We start from the raw sequence: 18,078 nt of genomic DNA, 5'->3' as shown, positions 1-18,078 counted from the left end.
GCTGTACACGATTTGACTCAACATCTAATGGCGCTGCTGTCCACTGAAGAGTGTCCTGTACCTTAGCACCGATCTATGTCTGCTGGTGGGACTCTGCCTACTACTTATAGAGTATTACTGTATGTTATGCATGCCTCCTGTTCCAACCCCCTTCTCCCCACGTTCCCTTTTCTCCTCTCTGCCCGCGCTCACACCCCAGCACTGTGGAATTGACCTCTTGTCTTAGCCCTTCTTCGTCCAGTGGTGGCGCCCCCGTTTGGCACTGTTTCTGCACACAACTGTACTCTGCACTGTGCTCAACCCTGCTATGTTCACTTTGTTTTTGGTGTGGTGTTCACTGACTAATGTTATATCTCTTTCCCTCTCTCCTTTTTCATTCACACACTCCCTCCTTTTTGTTGCTTTGTTCACTACCCTACTTGCATGCTGTCATTGTTTTCATCATTTCATGAAAAAAAATGAAATGATATTTTTAATGCACATTGTGTCGGTTGTTTTGGTTTTATGTGTAACTTATTTTACTTCTTCACTGCTCGCTGCTACACTTTGTGGATGTGTGTGTGTGTATACGGGTCTCTCTTTTCTTTTCCCACCCACTCTATGTTGTCGTGTGTTCTCTTCCCTCCTGCATTCTACCTCCATCAGTCAATCTTCATGTTTCCTCTCTCCTTCTCCTCATCATCCTCCCTCTCCTCCCTCCCCCCTTCCCTTGACACGATCTCTGAGCTCGACCACGGCCTGTCAGACATTTCCGAAGACGACGACGTCCTCGACGACGCGGCCGCCTCGCACACGCTGTGGGCCCTCCCCTCAAACACCTTCTCTCTTTTCTCAGATCAGCTGTCGGCTGATCTCGAACAGCTCGCACAAAGCCCTCCAGCCTCTTCCCCAATCACAAGCCCCCAAACGTGCGGTTCAGAGGTTTTCCGAGTTGAGGAGGGCTGCCAGGCTGACGCCAGAGAGTCAGCCGGATTACCAAATTGGTGGAGCTGGTTCTCGCTGAGGGGTGTGGTTAAATATGTTTCTTTCATCCTGTGTTTTCTCTCCATTTGGGGGAAGAACGAAAACCGGTGTCTGCCCACAAAGCTACTTTCAGGATTAACAAAAAAACTGAGCTTTTTTACGTCCACTGTGTCCGAGCTCACTTCCAAGTCAGCGGTGCCAGTCAGTGACCACAAATGTATCGTTACACCCAGATTATGTCAAATTCGTAACGGTTTGGCGTTACAATTGACTCGTTTTTTGGCATTTATTACGAGTTATCTGCCTACTAAAGTCCTCAATTTGGTTCCTGCTGTTCTTTGGCATCCAACACAACTACAGTTGCCGTCAGTTTCATCTCTTACCTGTCCCCCAGTTGTCTCTTCCGTTTCCTCTCTCCCCTCTCTCTCTTCTCTGGCCTCTCGTGTCTTTTCTGTCCCCTCTTGCTCCCCTCTCTCCTCCCTCTCTTGCCCTATCCTAACCCCATCCATACACCGCTATCTCCTAAATCCTTCCCCTCTGTTCCTGCCCTGCCTGCTAGTCGTCTTCCTATTGGCTGTGATGCTGACAGCCAGCCAGTCCTTGGTCTTGGCCCTGATTTTAGCCACGCCCCTCGGCCTGACCCTGTGTTACCTGGAGAACGTGGTCTCCAGTCAACGAAAGGCCGTTTTGCCAACGTTCTTCACTGAAACGCCTAACGATCAGTCTGAGGATCAGTTAGGCTCTCGTCTCACACCGACACACACACCGACACACACCCCTCCACGGATCAGGCACCACGCTCACACGAGTGCTATCTGGACGCCAGAGATGTGCGATCCTGCTGCATAAATACAAACAATACGCCTTTCAAACCCCTCTTCCATTCCCCTCGCCTTTTTACCTCCTCTTTCTTTTAATGTGTAAACTGTATGTCTGTACAAAGAGCCCGGTCACCTCCTTTCCCTCATATTTTCTTTTTGCTTACCATCCCTGCACCCTTCCACCCTTACCATCCCTGCACCCCCACTGTATTGTTTATAATAAAGAACAAAGATTAGAATAAGTAAGATTAAACAAAGTATTAAAACTCAGAGTTTATAAAGGATAAACGATGTTGAAATGGAAAAACTATTATTATGTTAATATACAGAAAAGATCTATTAGGTATATTAAGTTATTTAAATACTGTACAGGGACTGTTAGTAAAGGAGAGCGTTGCAGCATGGCAACATGCATAACTTTTTAGCGATGCGCAGAACACATTTTGAGAGTTGTTTCGACCATTTGATGTGTTCTTTAAAATGAGTCTTTATTAGGTGTCATGCTCAAAAAGGCACCCCCTCTGTGTTTGACACCCAGCAGATGAATGTCACACTCATCAAATGAAGTGACATAATGGTTTAAATTGGTCATATGCAAGATAAAGAAGCACTTCAGCAAGAAACAGATTTTGGTATTGACTAAATTTACACTTGCTGGATTTTGCCTTTTGTAGTTTAGAGAAAGATTAGTTGTATATTAGATGTTATAACTGTACATGCGGATATAAACCCAGGATAGGTCGAAGTAACCGCCTCAACCCCATAGCACTAAAAGCTTATTTGTCTGTATGTTACTGCTAATGAATGTTAAGAATAAACAGCGTTACACTTACTGTGATCCCCGAGGTTCAGGACTCCCTCCTCAACCCCTGTCAGTTGGTCGCTTTATTTTAAGTCAAACCTATAAGGACATTTTGGTGGTTCTCCCGGTCGAATGAAGCTGTGGATGCAGATGGAACGGATATGTGATCAAAAGGCAGGTTGTAAAGAATACTTCCATGTTCTGCTCATTTCCAGATGAACATCGAAGTCTACATCATACACCCGGAGAATAGTTCCATAGTTGTCCTATTTGAATACAAAGTAGCATCTGTGTCCTTTTGTAAAAAAAAAAAAAAATGTATTAATGGTAGCATTTTACTTACAGATAGATACAGTGGATCTGACTTGGTTCCGGACACCCTCTGAACACAGTATAACTAGTCAGCTTTTTTTTTTTTTCTTTTCCAGAAAGGATTTCTGTACTTAAAAAAAGTTGTTTAGGAAAAACATAACTGTATGCATTATCATATGATAGAAATGTACTTCGACGCAGAGTGTGAATCTTTTTGTAATGTAAGAGAACAGTCCGTAGCAGCTGCCGCCTCCCTTTATTGACCATCTCCGACTCCGATCACCGTAGCGCTCCTGTGGTGCAGAGTAGCGCTCCCTGACACCTGTAGGTTGCTCAGGAGGGGGGGGAGAAAGTAGCTTTTCCCATCATCCATTTCACATTTTTCTTTCTTCGTGCCCCTACCCTCCTCATATTGTCATGACTGCCGTCGTCCTTGACAACGACATTGAAGGTTAAGGAGGTGGACTTGAGCCCTAGTGATGCGGAAGCCACGCCCACCCAGGTCTGTAGGGTCTGTCTTTACCCAGCATGCTTTTCAAATTCTCGGGAGAATAACGCAGGAATAATGAAAGACATTTTGTGTATAGGTGTTTTTATTTTTTTTATAAGATATTTAATAGAAATGGTTTTAACGGTGTAGTGGAGCACATATGCAGTAAACCTAACCTGTCCTTACTCTCTCCCTGACTTTACCCCCATCAACAGTCACTTGGAGCCAGTGAGCTCGCCCTCTCTCAGGTTCACACATATTTTTATTGGTCGTTTGATTGTTTTCTCATTTGGTCTGTCAATCATTTGCTCGGCACGCGTTGGTTTGGTTTGTGGTTTTGGTTCACGTCTCTTTTAGGGTGAAGTTGCCCTAACCTGATGATACAGAATACGTTTTTGCATTTCTCAGCTACTACAGACCCAATCTGGAATTTGTACAAAAACAAACCCATCTGAATATTTACATTGACAACTTGTGATACATGGTTATAAATATGTCTGTAATAATACTCTTTGTTTCCAGATTGGGTCAGAGTGTAAAAACTGATTCTGAATGGGCACTTTAACCCAGAGTCCTCACTTTCGGTTGCACTACTGTTGCTTATGGCTTCACAGATTCAGTTTGGTGTCTGGTTCATATCTTGGCTTCATCATCATTTTTGGGTTTCGCTGAAAGCCCGTTGGGGTTTAGTTGGTTTGAGTAGCCTAAATGTCTGTTGGATTGTGTATGTGTTACCATGGGTACGAGTGTGAGCATCATTACATTCAATGAATAATGCCAAAATGTTGTTAATTTGTGCTTGTACCCATCTTCCAGCCTTCATCACAGTTTGAGACATGTTGGCTGTGTCACCACATGCCTGCTTCTGAGTCCCCCCATTTTTGTTTTTAATTTTAATCTATACTTCAATTTATTTATTTGATTATGAATTATTTAATAATTTGCCATTTATTTCATTCAATGATGATTTTTGATCCAGATTTTGTTTTAATTTGTAGAGTCAAAACAACAAAAATAACTTATTTCAGTTTTTTAAATACATTTTCTCTATATTTTTTTTTTTTTACTGTATGTCTGCCTTACAGAGTCCAATGAGAGTGCATGGGGACAATATTTATGTGAGGCACAGTAATTTAATGTTGGAGGTTGGTACTGGCGTCGTCTGATGGCTGAACATAAGAACTACATGTTTCTGTGTACTCTGACGCCATCAGAACTACAGCTTCCTCTGAACTGTACTATACTGTACAAGACTGCTGCCCTCTCGCACTCTCAGGCTCTGTTGCATGCCTGCGTGTGTTCATGTGTGTGGATGTTTGTGTGTTTACAATCAATTCCAGCTTTTTTTTTTTTTTTTTTTATAGTATGATTGAAAATGTTTTGGTATTAAATGATTTCAGTGCTAATCGTCCTATTTTACATGGCAGCCATTTTGAACACATGGGCTTGGAAATTTCACTGAGAACGTTGTCATGAGTGATATTTGGGAGAAAAAATAAAGTGTCACTTAAAGCTGCATTTATACTGTTGTATCAACAGTGAATCAAATGACTGTGGAATTTGAAAGGGACAGACCCACAGAGAATTCTCACAGCTCCCCCTCAGCTCTACGAAACGTTTTTAGCATCTTTTAGCTCATTGCTTTGATTTCATTGGCCGATTGGAAGGTCTGCTATATTTAACGGTTATTAGATCAGCAGCAATCCTGCTCAAATTGATCAGATCGGGTATGTTAAACTGCAGGTTATCCATATAACCCAGGGGTGTCAAACTCAACTTCACTAAGGGCCACACTTGGAAGTAAGAATCCCATCAGGGGCCAGACATGTGGAGTTTATTGACATGCTTTTATGTAATCAAAGTCAAACACATTTGACTGTATTATTGCATGTCTCATATAGCTTTCTCACTTAGTTATGTCGACATAAAGCCCAAAAAAAAAAAGGTTCCTTAGCCATCATAGAGTTTTGCAAATCAAGCAAAACAATGATTACATTTTAAATATGATAACTCTCTGCTTCTGTGGGAATTCTGGAGTCTCAGAGTCGGCAAATCTGCCAGAATTCTGCTTTGAGTGTCACATAATTGCAGTTTGAAAAGAGTTTCCCGTCTTTTTGGTTTCTGCGCACAACTAGGTGGGCCAAAATCTATCGTGAACCTAAATTGATATGCGGGCTGGATCAAAACTTGTGAGGGGCTGGATTTGGCCCGCGGGCCTTGAGTTTGACACACGTGATATAACCAATGTTCCCTGGAAACTCCACGTACTAATGAGTTGTACTGAATGTACAGAAGCGAGTGCACCAAAAGGCAACTAAGATGTCTCCAGTGTTGACTCTGTGAAATGCAAAATATTTATTTGATGTGTATCTTGCTACACAGCAGTACACTCGAGACTTTCTCTTGCAGGATTTTTCCAAGCGGAGTGTTCACAATGGCTGCTTTGTGAATAGGGTCAGCCGTGTGTCCAACTTGTATGCATGCTATGCGCATGTTGAATGCTGTTTTTGTGGACTTTAAAGAAAAAAAAAAATCTTGTTCCAATCTTTGATTGATCAAAGAGTTTGACTGATGCCAGGCAGCTGCGTCTAACATGACTAACCCTGCCTCCCTAACCCGTACGAGGAGCTTTCCTCCTGTTTTCTGGTGATTTGGCTGCCAGCGTCGACTGATGCGGATAACATACTAAAACAACAACATGTTTTTTTTATGCAACGTGGGGCTGATAGTGATGCAATGCCAGTTGGTATCTGTAGTCTACATAGTATCTTTACAGACGAAGTAAATTTCAAGAGGAAAATTCTTCTTAGTTTGTGCCCCAATCAGTCGATTTGAGGAAAATCCTGATCCAACTCCTTTATAAATAAAGTCCTTATTTTCTAATAACTGTATCTGATTGTATCCTGTAATATTTGTGACCGAAAGACAGAAAGTGGCAGAGAGATGAAAAAGAAACCTAAGGAGGGAAAGAGACGGACAGTAGTGTTGAATGAGAAAGTGAACCAAACTGCTACTAACTGATGATGGTTAAACGGTGACATGGAAATGCAGTGAAGCAGGGAGGTTAGTCTGATCATCACTATCGGCTCCATGTTCTGCAGTCTGCACAGCTGTTCCTGGCTTGATTTTTAAGGAAAAGTCCTCAAGCTGGAGATGCCCTGTTTCACTGCAGCGTGCTTATGAACTCAGTTTTTACATTGATATTTGAACAAAAAAACAATTTCAGACCCCTTAAACGAGGCTGCAGTGAGGCACGGCATCCAGCTTGTCGTCCTCCTGATTGACAGACTAACGTTCCTATGTTGATCCGAATTTCCCCATCCCTCTCCTTTTTTATCCTTCCCTCTCTCTTTTCCCTTGCTCCCTCCTCTTTTCATTTTCCTTTCTCCCATTAAATGTAACTTTCTATTCTTTTTACTCCGTGCCTTTACTCATGCGTCTGTCATTCTTTTATTTTTTTTCTGTCTCCTTCCTCCTGTCTATTGCTTTTGCTTTCCTCTCCCTTCCTTCCTTCCTTCCTTCCTTCCTTCCTTCCTTCCTTTTCCTTCCTTCCTTCCTTCCTTCCTTCCTTCATCCCTCTCCCCTCATCTGTCCCATGCTCCTACCCTTTCCACCTCTGCCCCACATCCCAAATTTGATCCCGCCACTCTTTTCCCTACCACCCATCATCCCTCATGTATCCATACTTATCTCATTTACTCTTCACTTTACCCCGCCCTCCCCCCTTTTTCCCCTTCCCCTCCCTTATTAGGACCATGATAAGACCCAGGAAGACGTTCTGAAACACCAAGCTAGCATTAGCCAGCTAAAACGCTCCTTTATGGAGGCGCCACCTCCCTCTCCTCCTCAGCCCAACCAGTGGGAGAAACGTCTCACCTCCTCTCCCGCTACAACGATACGTATTCAACAGCAACAGCATGTGGTACGTCTGTCTGGATGATCTTGTGTCAGAAAAGAACCATGGGGCATTTTACTTCCAAACATTGTTCAGGTGAAATGCCCTCTCTTTGCAGGGCACACAATTTGTTGCAAAGAAACACCAGAGTCCTCTCTCCTTACTCTCACGTGGGCATTCTCATTTGATGCTTTTCCACGGTGGGGCTTTCATGACTCATCACTTGATGGACTATATAGTTTTTTTGTCTTTCTTCTTCAGTAGGAATTCTTTATTCCTTTTTTTTAAGCTGGACTCTCATCACATTTTACATCGCATACATTTTCCCTTAGGGTTTTATTCTGTTCTGTCTACGATGTGACGTTCTGTTGGTTTCTGATCTCCTAAACAAATCGGTTTCATTCGGTTCTGGTTTCTATAATCATTACAAGAGGGGGATGTGCAAAGCACCTCTATATGTGTTTTCATGTCTTGTGTTAACGCTGTGTTTTGGGATTTCTTTTCTCTCTGTCTTTACCATTTTGTCTCTTCTTCTGTGCGTGTGTCTGTGCGTTTGGTTGCGTGTGTGTTTGCTGCTGTAGAGCCTTGAAGAGGAGATAGCTTCTGTACTTTTCAGTAGAGGCTCTGGCTTTTGTTCAGCCCTTTCTGCCTGCAGTATTCCTGATCCAACTCTAGATGCTGATATAACCACTTCTACTACTTCCACTGCTGTCTGCAGTAGCGCTGCTCTGCATGGGCTTCCTATTTCCCCAACTGCTCCACTCTCTGCCACCGAGGTGCTGCTACTAAACATTCAGGAGTCCGTTTACTTTCAATGCAGCCATTGGAAGTAAATTCAGACATCCTGTAATGCTTAAAAGTTAATTAAAGATGCTTGCCAGATGTATTCGCAGACTGCACTAAAGAGATGCGAGCTGTCCATAATGCCTGCTGTGGATGCTGCTTGATGAATGGTAGTAATTTAGTGTCGGGGACCATTCATCCTGAATAATGGCCATGGTAAATCTAAAACAACTAACAGCTGTGAGTGCTCTGGATGTTAGGAGGTCCTCTTTGTTTTGTGATGGTAATTATGTGTGTGGATTGAATGCAAATATAATAATCTGCCACATAAAAAAAAAAAAAAAATAAAGCTCCTTTTTTAGGAAGAAATAACTGTTTAAAGCAGCGGTTTGCATCACACTTAAAAAAAAAAAAAGACAGGAAAGCCATGATGTGTTGCCTTTTTTTTTTATACATGAGCTTTTAAAATGGCACACATGACATTTTAAAAGACTGAACTAAATTAATTTTGGTATGCCACGCTACAGTGGTTCTTTTATATTATGCCCTTCTTTGTTCATTGATGGGATATTCTCTTTCATCCATCTTCCATGGATCTTTTTTTATTTCCTGTTCTTTCAGCTCTTTCATGCCATCTGTTTTACTGCCTGCTGCGATGAACTTGATACTGTGTGGAAGTGAACTTGATTGAGCATGAAAGGCCAAAGTCCAAGTAACATACTCAGCCCTTTTCCCCCGTGCTGTCATAACAAGCATCACAATATCGATAGGGTGACATTAACGTGCTAACAATGATGATGATGTCACTGCTGGCGTGCGATTGATGATTGTCATGGTAACTTCTCTGTCACGCAGGAGAGTGCGCCCCGAGCGGAAGCAGCTGCTGCCGATAACACGATGTCTGATACCAAAGAGCCTGCAAAGGTGGTCCTAACTTTCTTCTATCCGTCCATCCAGCCTTCCATTCATGACGTTTCTCATCCATCGTTTACCTTCATACCTCCATTTTCCCACTGGCAGCGTGAAATTTACTGCTGCTGCTACCGCTGTCCATTCTTGGACTTTTCATTTGTCTTCCTAGTTGTTCCGCTCACTCTCTTACATCTCTGTGCCTCTCTGTCCACAGTTAAACGTCTTCATCTTTTGTATTCCTGATTTTTGTGTACCGTATTTTCATTTAAGGTTTAATTGTTTTTTAATTTTTTGTTTATGTTCAATGATCATGTTGTGCTTCTTTTTTTTTTTTTTTGTCCCCATGCGTTTGTTGTGTATGTGTGTGCACCTCATTGCGTGTGTCTGTGCACTACGTGTACATGTGTGCGTGTGTATGTGCGTGTGTGTATAGACAACCGAAGTTGAAATTGAGGAAACCGTTGTCGTCCAAGAGGTTTCCATAGCACCCAAACCTGGGCTTGTCGCGGTTACGACCAGCTCCCCTGCTGGCCCGCCTGCAGAGCAGGAAACAAGAGAGCAGGAAGTGACAGTCGAAGAGGAAGTAGCGGTAGCGGAGGAAGCAAAAGTGTCGAAGCAGGAGAGCGTTTCATCTGAGAGCGAGAGTGAAGAGGAAGCGGAGTACCATCCAAATGTCTCCGTGTCCATCTGCCACACACAAATACCAGAGGAGAAGGAAGAGGAGGAAGAGCAGGAGGAGGAAGCGGATGATAAGACGGCAGCGGAGCAGGGCATGTCGGCTCCAGACGCTCCTTCCCTTCCAGCAGAAGTCAGCCAAGCTGTGGAGGCAACCGGTCAAGAGGTAGAGGAGGACGCAGGGGCAGAGAAAAGGAAGAATGCGGAGGAGGAGAAAGAAGCTGAGAGGGAGATGGAGGAAAGCGCCGATGATCCAATGATGACACCTGAGGAAGCTCCTAACGGGCACGCCCTGCCTGAGGAGAGCGCCACCGGAATGGTCGCCCCTGCGGAGGAAGAGGAAGAGCCTAAAATGAACGGAGAAGCCTCACTGGCTGAAGCAGAACCCCGGCCACAGGTTATTTGTTGCTCTGAGGTAAAGTCTTCACTGGGCCGACTGCGGAGCTTGCCCCCCCGGGCTTTGATCCCTCCCACCAACTGTAGAAACACCCACTTCTTTTTCTCCTTCCTGCTTACCACAGTGCCGGTCTCCTTCCTGCTTGTGTGAATATTTAAGCCCCATGTACATCCTCACACTCCTGTTTGTCCTGTGAAAAACTCCCGTAAGCCTAAAATGAAAGAAGTACAGTTAAAACCGACTGAGGAGTCATTTAATGATACAATTCATCACCAGTGTCTTGGTGTCAAGTTACCATCCAAATTAATTTCGGTCTCTCTGTTGATTTTCTGTTATCATCTCCTATCCTCATACTTCAAACCATTATCAACATGCCTAGTTCACTCCTGCCCCACGTAGTGTGGTGTGTTGCTGTTACTGCCTCCTACTCTGCATCGCTAATTAGGGTTGTGAAGTAAATGGGGCCTAAGTGGGAAATGCATGATGCTTTCAGGTGTGTATTTGCTTTTTGCTCTGCGTGCCGTACTTCGTGTGTGTGTGTGTGTGTGTCCGTCCGTCCGTCCATGTGTTTGGCAGTGATGCTTCTCTTTCTGTTTGTGTTAAATTGGCTTTGTCACCGTCACCATGGTAACGATATTGTGGAAATCATCATTGCCAACCACTTTGGAAATGCCACCCGGCTCATCTGAATGTCATCTCTGCATGCCGTTAAATATCAATTGCCATCTTTGCCAGTCATCTGAGCGCCGCTTGTCTTATGGGTTCATGTTTTTATGCATGTTTGTGCTGTGTCGAGTTGCACGTTGACGCCAAAGATGCTTTTGTAGTCGTGCTGCTGTTGTAGGTGTCGCTTGTACATTGCTAAAAGTAGTCGTCGTCGTATTCTGCGTTCCGTGATGTTGACTTGCATGAGTTTGGAAGCTCTTTAGCATGAATTTTGCTGCATTTACTCGCATATACTGTGTCTATACATCCACAACCACTGCTATGTGTACCACTGAATCACTTCCCTTCTAATACAATAAATACTTAGTCTGATCATTATTAATCACGCATTTACATTCACATTTTTTTCTGATAGATACACACACACACACACACACACACACACACACACACACACACACACACACACACACACAAAATAGATAAAATTGATTTGGAAGTGAAGTTCTAAAGGGGGGGGAATTTTTTTTTTTTTTTTTATTTTTTTTTTTTTTTAAAAAATTTTTTAAAAAAAAATTAAAAAAAAATTCTTCTCTCTCGTCCCTCCCCAGCCACCTGTGGTAAAGACAGAAATGGTGACTATATCAGACACGTTTGCAGCCCAGAAAACTGAGATAGCTACAAAAGAAGTGCCCATCGTACATACGGAAACCAAGACCATCACATACGAAGCCGCACAGGTGCACACTTGAGAAACACAGGGAGCATTTTGTCTTTTTCTGTGTCAGCGTTCAAATTGTATTTGTGTGAAACATAGTTTTTTTTTATCATTACTTCAAGGCTTGTCCCAAAAAGCTTCCTTTCTAGAAACAGTGCATGCTGCCGTTATTTCATTCCTTCGTCCTGACGGAAATCGTATTTTAGAAGACCTAAGTTTGTTTTTTTTGGTTAACATCAAACATCCAAGGGGAATATTCTAATGGAAATGTACAGCTAATGATCTCTCTTTGTCCTCTCTGTCATCAGTTGGATGGTAATGGCGATGGCGAGCCTGGAGTGTTGATGACCGCTCAGACAATCACCTCTGAATCTCTGTGTACTACTACAACCACACACATTACCAAGGTACACACATGCACATTTCTTCTTTTAGCCCGATGCAAATTAACATTACAACCCCACCGTTTTTATGTAATGGAACTACCATACACCTTGATGAACAAGTAATAAAATATTACCATGGCACCTGTGCATGCAGTGCCATACTACAGGGTTTGTAATTTTCTGTCATTATGCGTTCTTTTGTCCGTCTCTCTTGATGTTTTCGTGGTATTTCTGACTTATCTGCTTTGACAATGCTAGCCACTCTGCCGTATCCCACCAGCACCCAGGCGCGGGCCATACTAGTTCATAATTAACCCTTTATAACAGGCACCAAAGCTTTGTCGTTGTGTATTTTGTTGCAGATGTTAAAGGGCGGCCTATCTGAGACAAGGATCGAGAAACGCATCGTCATTACTGGTGACTGTGACATCGACCACGACCAGGTCAGTTCTCCAGTCGCACAGCGTATCCCTACGCCTCGTTTTGGTATTTCAGCAACTAGGTTGAGGGGTCGCTTTATTCTGACTAAATGTGGCTGGGTGAGAGGCCGTAAACCAGGTGCACCTTTTTTTTACATTTTGGTTTTAGAATTTGGAAGCCATTTTTAAGAGAAATGATGGAGCTAGCTGCTGAAGACTACAGATTAATCTTTCTGGCTGCTTAGGGGAACAGATAGTCTGGTGACATGTCTTATCATGTTGCTCGCAGTCTGAATGCACAATTTGATCACTTACCCGACATGCCCACATGCCATTAGTCCCACTCAGATTCCACACATTCGCTGTGATCTGCTACATCCGTCTCTTCACTTAAGCTTTTTGTTTTTGCAACGTTGTGTATGATTTTGTTGGCCGTCTTGATTAGTTAAATTTTCTGTCTAAAAAAAAAACAAACAAAAAGAATTAAAAATGTCCTCCCAGATATGATGAATTCTACATGCTAAAGCTGCACTGAGGAGATCACATCTGAGTTAGTGTAGTCCCAGTATATTTGGGCAATGGCACTGACATTTAGTTGTTGTTCTGTGCACCAAAATATTGGACCGCTTTCATTTGAGGATCTTTACATCCTGATGAGTTCCCCTAAAATTAGCCAACTATTAGTCTCTTGGTCCCCTAATTGTAGTGGACCAATGGTAACTGGGCCATTCTGCCCAGCCTGCTTTGCAACTATTATCATTTACGCATTGCCCTAAAATTGGGAGAGTACAATGCTGTACCATTCCTACACTGTTCACCCAATATGGATGCGAACACTCTCAGAACAATATAAAATGTCTCATTTTATATATATATATATATATATATATATATATATATATATATATATATATATATATATATATATATATATATAATACAAATAAAAGGTTTTATCCCTGGCCTGAAGTTGTAAGTTTGTTCGGAGACCTGATAAAAATAAATTAAAGACATTTCAGATATTTGAAAGTGACGGGTGACTCTCTGCTGATATACTTTGGGGTGGCTTTCACTGGAGAGGATATTTGGTGTAATGTAGCATCTAGCGCCCTCACAGTATCTCAAATATTTGAAGACAAAATAATCTATTTTGCTCAGGTCTGGATCTTTATGCATGATCCATGGTCCACTGGTTTGTTTAAGTTGCCTTGTCTTGTTTAAGTTGCTGGATTTACATTTATTTTTTTGTGTAACTTTTGTGTAAACTATTTTTTTCACTTGATGTGTCTGAAGCCATTTTACTTCATCCAGTTTGCACCCCACCCCCCACCCCCCCCATTAAACATTCAGTCAACCCAAAGAAGTAAAATGGCACGAGTCACATTGATGGTAAATCCAGCATTCTTGCCATTTTCTTTATGCTTCTTATTTAATTTTTCATTTAACTCCACCATTCCCCCCTCCCCCCCCCCTTTCCTCCCTCCACCACCTCCTCCACTGCCCGACGTGCTCGGTGCTGCCGCTGTGTGGTTGCCCCCGGTACTGCAGGCACTGGCCCAGGCCATTAAGGAGGCCAAAGAGCAACATCCTGACATGTCTGTTACCAGAGTGGTGGTTCATAAAGAAACTGAACTGGCTGAGGAGGAGGATTGACTGAACTCAGGTAATAATAATAATAGTAACTCATAATTATTATTATTATTATTCGTGGTGAAAGTAATACTGGAGATCTTTGTTAACAGCGTTGGGGGCATTTTATATAGTGGTTTATCACTGAAGACAAAAACTGAAAAATCTATGAGATGGAGCGAAAACTCCAAAACGTGAACCTGCTAAAGCCATCATACACGCGAAAAGAGCTGAATCAATATTACATTTAGGAGGGTAGGCAGTGACTGATGGAGGTGTGTGTGTGTGTGTGTGTGTGTGTGTGTGTGTGTGTGTGTGTGTTTGGTGTGTGTGTGTGTGTGTGTGTGTGTGTGTGTGTGTGTGTGTGTGTGTGTGTGTGTGTGTGTGTGTGTGTGTGTGTGTGTGTGTGTGTGTGTGTGTGTGTGTGTGAGTGTGTGTGTGTGTGTGGTACAAAGGAAATATTTTGTGAAAAAAGGGTAGGCAGTGACTGATGGAGGTGTGTGTGTGTGGTACAAAGGAAGTGACTGATGGAGGTGTGTGTGTGTGTGTGTGTGTGTGTGTGTGTGGTACAAAGGAAATATTTTGTGAAAACGTAACCACTCATCCCACCAGCCAGGCTGACTGCCTTCACCTCTGTTTTCCCAGAGTTGAAGGGCCCATCGTGACGGTTTTCTCTGTTGACGTCGAACGACCTCCATCACCCTACAACAACCAACCTTTACTGACTGAAGAGGAAGAGAAGAAGAGCTGAAAAACAGAAGGCGAAAGAGGCTAGACAAACGGGGAGAAGTTGCCAATCTCTTCCCAGTCGGTCTTTCTTACATGTCTGTGATGCATCTAAATCCGTCACTCCAAAACCAAGACAAAAAAAAAAAATAACATCCTCACTTTTCCCAAGGGAATGAAAAAGAACCACTTTGTTAGCTTAACATTTGTAGCGTGTTTTTATTTCTTATTTCTTAATAGTGTTTTTATTTTTATTTTTTAACTGTTTTACAAAAAGAGAGCTAGTGTGTCTGTCATGTATTGCAAACTTAAAAGCTGCAGGGATGCACCGATCCAACCAATCCTGATGAGATACAAGGCTGAAAAAATGATTAGTGTATCATTGTACGGATTATTTCACCAGTAACGGTGGCCGTTCAATAACTTATTCACTCACTCAAAAGTCAAAGCAAATGGAGCTTTTTTCATAGATTAAAATTTTTTTTTTTTAAATGCTTGCAATCTCAAATAGAGAACTATTTTATCTTCCATCATTCCTGTTAAAAAGTAATTAATTTGATGTTAAAGTGTTGTACTTTTTCTGTTTTGTATCTGCAGTGGAAAGTAGTATTGGTGCATTCCTTAAAACAAAAGAAAAGTAATTTGTTAAATTACAGCTCCCTTCCTCATTTCATTATGGTGTAAATGGAGAGTAACACAATGTATCAGTCATTTCAAAATGTTTACAGTGACAAGTAGGACTTTTTAATTTTTTTTATTTTAAGTTTTTTCAAAGCGTAACAAAATCCAACCATAAAACCCCATTCACAGCCGGATGAATGGTAGAACCAGCTGTGTCACATTATCCCATTTTGTTACTAACAATTACAGAAAACTGGGAGCTGTAACTTAAAGTATTGCAGTTAAAAAAAAAAATCAACCAGGTTTTTGAATTTATGATGATCTCTCTCTTTTTTTTTTTTTTTCTGTAAGTATAGTTATCATTCATCCACATTCCTTGTGCGTTGACTAGTGGCTGAGTGAGTTCATTTTCAGTTCATTTCACTTTTTACTCAACTCTAAAAAAAGAGGACATTGCTCATTAACAGGGGGGAATGAAAGGAATCTTAATTGGGTCAGTTAATTAAGCTCGAGAAGCCAAATGATGCAGGTGGAATGAATTCTTTGTGATATATTTGTAAGTTTTACTGTATTTTAGAATTTCGTTTTTTTACGAAATGGACTGAAAATGAACTGACTTTAAAGCTGGTGCATACAACTTTTTGTACAGTTAAAAATTAAGGTTATTAGATGGGAGCAGTAATGCAGCTTTTCACTAGCTAAACGCTGTCCCTGGGCCCGCCCACTGTACGACACTAGCCATTCCTGTTGGGCCACAGGGGAAGCAAGGGAGCAGTAAACTGACTTTTGATTGGGAGAGAGGACCAGTAAACTGAAGGACAAATGGGAGATACAGTAGGGGTGGCGCTGTCTGTGTAGTGCCAACTAACCTACAACTCGGGAGCGAAAAAGAATTGGATGCGTATCGGCAAGTTTCACTCATGGTGTTCTCTACCCTGAAGTGAGTTAAAGCTGTTTTTAATATTCTTCGGACAATGCTTAAAACGCAACCTGCGATTCAAGCACAGGTACCAAAATGAGGTCATACAGTTGGAACAACTTGAAAAAACAGTCCCAAATTCAGAATGATGGAATTTCTACCAGTTTGCTAACCCTGCATCAGAGTTTGTCGTCATAGTTCAGCACTTAATTTCACTCCGACGCTTCTTTTCCTACCGGATTAGATAATGCCAACAAACCTTGCTAGATATAATGAGATCAATTCAGCAGGTCTTCGCGCATTTCTATCTTGCAGGAGTATCCTGAGCAAGTCTAGATAGAAGGCTACTGTGTTGATTGCTTTGAGAGTGCGTAGATAACCGATTATCTCGGCTCATACGGCGCATCTAGATGAGATTATCATACACCTGACGCCGGCTGTGTTGTAACTGTTTCACCACAACCAAATATTCTTCAGCATTGAAGTGATTTTTTTTTTTTAATACATTTTTGAACCCGTTTTCAAAATGACATTCAGTCGTATTCTACATTTTTCTACCACATACACTCTGAATCTGCCAGTACACTACAAACAACTCACGGAAACAGTTACATGACAGTAAAAATGCAGCTTAAAGGGAAGTGTATCCGAGGGTTTGAAGTGCTCTTGAAACCCCTAAATGGAATCTTGTGATTTTTTTTAATTCATTTTTTGGTGTCCTTTTACCCAAATCTTCCACAAAAATGTGATTTTGTGTAAATATGGGTGACATTAAATGGGTTGGAATAAGGTGCTTGGTCTTAACGCATTTAGTCGACACAGATTTTCAGCGTGAGCTGCGAAAAACAAACACATTCTCCTGAAATGTAACTGATTGTAAGCAAAGAAGTGCCACAGATTAATATGAAAACATTCCACCTGTACCTGCCTAGATTTGTCTTGACGCCTCCAGCCTGCCAGGACAGAGAGGCATTTTGACATGGAGTCATTTTTCTAAATGAAGAAATATTAACACAACATTCCCCACATTTGAAATAGTATGCACCTCCTAATTTAAGCCCAGTTTCTTTCTGGACTGAGGCATGTCCAGACGATGGAGTGGTTTTGACTGTGTAGGCTTTCTATTGGTCACACTGGCCTAGCCTCCACTATGCAGTTGAATGACATTCCAGATGAGGGGGAAGCTTTAACCTCGAACCCTCTTGCAAAGAGACAAAGCAGCAGAAAAACATTAACCATGCAACACTAGGCAGCTTTGGAAGCTTTTGCTGTTCCAAAAAAAATCAAAAACAAAAAAAAGCATTGGTTATATCACAACAACTACATTTGTAGGTGTTCTCATTTGTTGTCTTTTCTCTGTGAAGCTGATGTAATTGTTGAAAGGTGGGATTTATTGTGCGCCTTCTTGGACATTTTTAATATTGTCCCAGTTTTGACATTGAAGGATAACCACTACAAATCCAATTTTCTGCCACCATTTCTTTTTTCTTTTCTTTTTTTTTTGTGGTACTTTTAGCTCCAGGTTTAAACTCATTTTCGAAGGTCTGGGCTCTGTTTTAACCAATGACGGGGGCTTTGGGGGCTGCGAGGTCTGGTTTTTCAAAATGTTGGCAGTGCGGAGTTTTATTTGTTAATCAAAAAATACTACTACAAATGAGTGTCTTGCCATCAGTCACTTTTATTAAAGATAGAAAACAGCACAGACAGACCGTTGAAAGTTTTCAGTGACTACCGTGGCAACTCCATAATGTCACTCCAAGCAACTGATGACGATTCTGAGCCAGCTGACGTTAAACCTGTCAGGGATCTCAACATGCTGACATTATGGAGGCCAGTGTTACGTGGAAAAAAACCAACAATAATAACATCTGTTGGCTGATTAAGTAGGTGTTTTAAAGGGCAAATGATGATTGGACTGCCTTCTTTACAGTTATATCTCAGGCT

The 18,078-nt window shown here is 41.9% G+C and overlaps 1 protein-coding gene across 15 annotated transcripts in view; it reads left to right on the top strand.

Moving 5' to 3' along the window:
• Positions 1-17,980, top strand: part of epb41l2 (erythrocyte membrane protein band 4.1 like 2) — a 58,580-nt gene extending 40,600 nt beyond the window's left edge. For 3 of the 15 annotated variants that reach the window (XM_039781056.1, XM_039781053.1, XM_039781054.1), the window contains exons 15-25: positions 3,350-3,400; positions 3,604-3,636; positions 7,140-7,310; positions 7,865-8,059; positions 8,922-8,990; positions 9,412-10,068; positions 11,328-11,456; positions 11,743-11,841; positions 12,183-12,263; positions 13,788-13,902; positions 14,514-17,980. In XM_039781056.1, coding sequence (XP_039636990.1) covers positions 3,350-3,400; positions 3,604-3,636; positions 7,140-7,310; positions 7,865-8,059; positions 8,922-8,990; positions 9,412-10,068; positions 11,328-11,456; positions 11,743-11,841; positions 12,183-12,263; positions 13,788-13,892 — 1,590 coding nt within the window. In that variant the 3' untranslated portion in view covers positions 13,893-13,902; positions 14,514-17,980. Of the gene's footprint in view, positions 1-645; positions 2,904-3,349; positions 3,401-3,603; positions 3,637-4,473; positions 4,534-7,139; positions 7,311-7,864; positions 8,060-8,921; positions 8,991-9,411; positions 10,069-11,327; positions 11,457-11,742; positions 11,842-12,182; positions 12,264-13,787; positions 13,903-14,513 lie in introns of those variants that run through there. The other 12 variants (XM_039781057.1, XM_039781058.1, XM_039781061.1 and 9 more) reach the window with 12 other exon arrangements.
• Positions 17,981-18,078: the final 98 nt, after the last annotated feature.

This window comes from Perca fluviatilis, chromosome 18 (assembly GCF_010015445.1).
Source record: "Perca fluviatilis chromosome 18, GENO_Pfluv_1.0, whole genome shotgun sequence".
In the NCBI taxonomy this organism is placed as follows: Eukaryota; Metazoa; Chordata; class Actinopteri; order Perciformes; family Percidae; genus Perca; species Perca fluviatilis.
The sequence above is the reverse complement of the archived record's forward strand: the minus strand, read 5'-3'. Positions and strand labels throughout refer to the sequence as shown.